General features: G+C 31.4%; 1 protein-coding gene across 1 annotated transcript; it reads left to right on the forward strand.

Moving 5' to 3' along the window:
* Positions 1-2,276: 2,276 nt before the first annotated feature.
* On the forward strand, positions 2,277-2,966 carry LOC109213193. The gene has a single exon (XM_019376953.1). The coding sequence runs from the start codon at positions 2,454-2,456 to the stop codon at positions 2,892-2,894; it is 441 nt and encodes a 146-aa protein (XP_019232498.1). The 5' UTR covers positions 2,277-2,453; the 3' UTR covers positions 2,895-2,966.
* The last annotated feature ends 816 nt before the right edge of the window (positions 2,967-3,782 follow it).

Below are 3,782 nucleotides of genomic sequence, written 5' to 3' on the forward strand. Positions count from 1 at the left end.
ATAATTCATGAACATTTACGTTAGCGTTGCTTTTGGACGCGATTAATTATTACAACTAACGGGTACGGCTCCCGTAACGTGGTTGTGATACTTAATTCTAAATTAGATTAAAATAGGAGCATCTTTAGTTTACCCTTTAAAAGATATATATATATATATATATATATATATATATATATATATATATATATATATATATATTATTATTATATATATATATATATATACCTTTTCTTAAAATAATTTGAGGTGTGCCATATGCAAATAAAATCCATAACCTATGGCTCTCACATTAATATTAACTTAGTTTATTTAAAAACTCGTAGTTTGCTTTAGGCGCGTTTATAATAAAGTCATCATAGCTACGGGTACGGTTCCCGTGACGTAGCTGTGGTACCTAATTCCCAAATTCGGGGTACATTTATGTGACCCAGCCACAACTTCTAATAACTTTAAATAAATTAAACATGTTGTAGATCGTGGGTACGGTTCCCGTGACACGATTCGCAATGTGTATCAAACAAATAAGTGTACGTCAATCGTAACTTGTTCCAGATTAATTCCATAAAAAACAACTAAAAGCGGTTATAAAAGCTAAAAATGCACAATAGGTTAAAACATGTAGTAAATCAGATAATAGGCCAATTATTAACAGTTTAAGCGACCGTGCTAGAACCACGGAATTCGAGAATGCCTAACACCTTCTCCCGGGTTAACGGAATTCCTTACTTAGAATTTCTGGTTCGCAGACTTTTAAATAAAAGTCGAAATTTTCTCGATTTGGGATTTTAAAATAAACCGATGACTTGGGACACCAAATAAATTATCCCAAGCGGCGACTCTGATTAAATAAATAAAATAATCTCATTTCGAATAATGTCACTTTTATTGGAAAAACTTCCATATACCCTCGGGTGTAAAAAGGGAGTGTGACAAAATATATTTTCTTAATTTATTTTAAACTTTGTCATAAATTTAAATATTCGCAAATACTTCTGAGAACAAGTATTTAATACTTATAAAAACTAAAATACTACGTACAACTTCTTGCATTTCAATTTATGAAGTATAGATCATTGGACACAGTTTTGAAATGGAATTTTTTTTTTGTAAATTGTAAAAGATTCAAGCATATCATAAGATTTATGTGATTATAAATGATACTATTATAGATAAAATAACCGATTTAATTGTTTTTTTAAGTATAGAAAGATGTCATCCTTATTAAAACAATAAAACAGACAAATAAGGAGGCATGAAAACATGAATACATAAATTTATTAACGCTCTTATTACTAAACTATAATTAATTAATATACATTCTTATATTATTTATTACGTGTGACTTAACCAACATATAGGGGTGTTCACGGTGGGTTTGGGTCAGTTTTTTCCTAAAAAGAAATCAAACCAAGTGAGCCAGTTTTTCAAATATTGGAACCAAACCAAATCAATTAAGTGGATTTTTTATCGATTCGGTTTTTGTTACTTTTTCTGTTATTTATCGGTTCTTTCTTAAATATGAGATATACAGTACCAAACACATATTACGACAACTATATTTTCAATATAACACTATCAAACCAATTGCTCTTTGAGAAATCTATCATTTACCAAGATATATTGATGATAACTGAACTAAATAGTGATGAATAATTTTAGAACTCAATAAAAATAAATTATTTTTGACATGAAATAAATTCGTGTACTTAGCAAAAGAAAACTACTAATCAAACAAATGTAAAGACAAAGAACTAGATTATTATAATAGCAATGAACTATACTAAAAGTGCAAAATATTAAAATGTAATATAAAATTTTGGAAATTTTGTGTATATATATATATATATATATATATATATATATATATATATATATATAGGTATAGTAATAAATTTAAATAGCTACTTCTGTATTCGGTTTGATTCGGTTTTTCGATTATTTTGTTTTATTAAAACCGAAATCAAACCAAATTTGATCGATTTTTAAAATTCAAAAGCAAAATCAAACCAAACCGAAAAAGTATCGATTTTTTTAGTCGGTTTTCGATTTGGTTCGATTTTTCGGATTTATATAAAAACCCCGACCAAAATTTATTAGAGTGATTTAGTGTAAATATCGAGTGAGAGAATAATATTTACTTTTATTTAATGATACTCCCGGCCCCTCCATCTTCTAAAGAGAACAGCCTAGTCAAACCTTCAGTCACTCATTAATCAATTTTTTTTTTTTTTTTTTTTTTTTTTTTTTTGAGAGTTAGCCACTCATTTATCATACTGTTTCTACCTACATAGTACTGCACAATCTTTAGACCGAAAACACAGAATCTAATCCATGGCCGTCCCCTACCCAATAATAAAGTTCACTTCTCACTTTCTATCTCCTCCATATTCCTTCCTCCTCCACTTCTTCTTTCCTTAACCCTCACTCCCCTATCTTTTCACTTTCCAATTATGGCAACTCTACAAAAATTCAAGCTATTAGCGACCCAATGTGCTGTAGCAGCAGGAAGCCCAACTCGAAGCCCAACAACTAGCCCAGTCATTCACCTCCGCCGCCGTAAAACTCTCCGAATGCTCCTCACCCGCAGCGGCAACGCCGGCAGCGACAGAGGAAGTGATCGACGGCTATTGTCCGAGGACGATGCGTCGCCGGATCGGATTTTCAGCGACGGAGATTCGCCGGATAAAAAGGAAGTTGTGGTGAGAAACAAGCTTAAGGATTTGTTCGTTTCGTCGCCGGAAAATTCGAGAGAGGGATTTTCACCGGAAATTTCTAGTGCCGGTGGTAGTATTGGATCGGCAGTTCGGAGAAGTCGGCCTTTGACGGCGACTTTCCGGCGACGGTTGCTTAGGAGGGTTTGGAGACCTATGCTTGTGAGTATACCTGAATAATTAAATTGGAATATATTGTATTAGCGCTAAATGCGCCGATTAGAGAATAAATAAAGTATGTTTTGAATCCTACTATTGATTTCAGTTCTTCAGAAAAAATTTAATTGCATTACTATCGTTTCAAATTAAAAATATAATCTGTTTGAGTCGATTTTATAGATGACAGAACATGGCTAGGATGAATTGAAGTTAATGTAAACTAATAGAAAAGGATTTAGATTATATAGATTTTTACACTATATTAATTTTAACCTGTATAATCCTTTATTACCTACTAAGTAATCTAATTGTATTGATTGCATCGTTTACACATGGAACTTAAACTCGAAAGAAAGTGTGAAAGTACGTAATGAAGATCATAAGAGATTACAGTTGAATTTCAACCCAAAAAAACACACACTAAGTTTTTTTTGTTATGTCCAAACTTTGGTTGGCAAATTATCAAGTTTATACTAGTAGGAGAAATAAGTATTCGATAGAGAAATCAAGCGCACCTAAGATGGCTAAAACAATGCTATCATAGATAAAAAAAGAGTAATATTATAGCATAGGCGGTGTCAGAATTTTAAGTTTATGTGTTCAGGGTCCTAATTCTTTTAAATTATTAATTTTTAAATTAATAATTTATACATATTGAATAAAAATTTTAAGACAAATACAGGATTTGATCCAAAGCTACTATGTTAGGCCGAGAGATTTATTACTTACCTTTCTCAGAAAAAAGGTCTCAAATGACAAAGGTTGATAGACATGGTCCGGGCAATACATCATTTTTATAAATTTCTTCAACTCTCACTACTAAAAATTCGGGAAAAACCGTCCAACAAAAATCGATCAAAGTAGGTCGGTAATGACCAATAACTGTCCAAAACGCGACCATTAACGTTT

Source organism: Nicotiana attenuata, unplaced genomic scaffold, assembly GCF_001879085.1.
Source record: "Nicotiana attenuata strain UT unplaced genomic scaffold, NIATTr2, whole genome shotgun sequence".
NCBI lineage: Eukaryota > Viridiplantae > Streptophyta > Magnoliopsida > Solanales > Solanaceae > Nicotiana > Nicotiana attenuata.

What these genes read in the sequence shown, in the direction of transcription:
- LOC109213193 (XM_019376953.1), top strand. Translation starts at nt 2,454, where the DNA reads ATGGCAACTCTACAAAAATTCAAGCTATTAGCGACCCAATGTGCTGTA.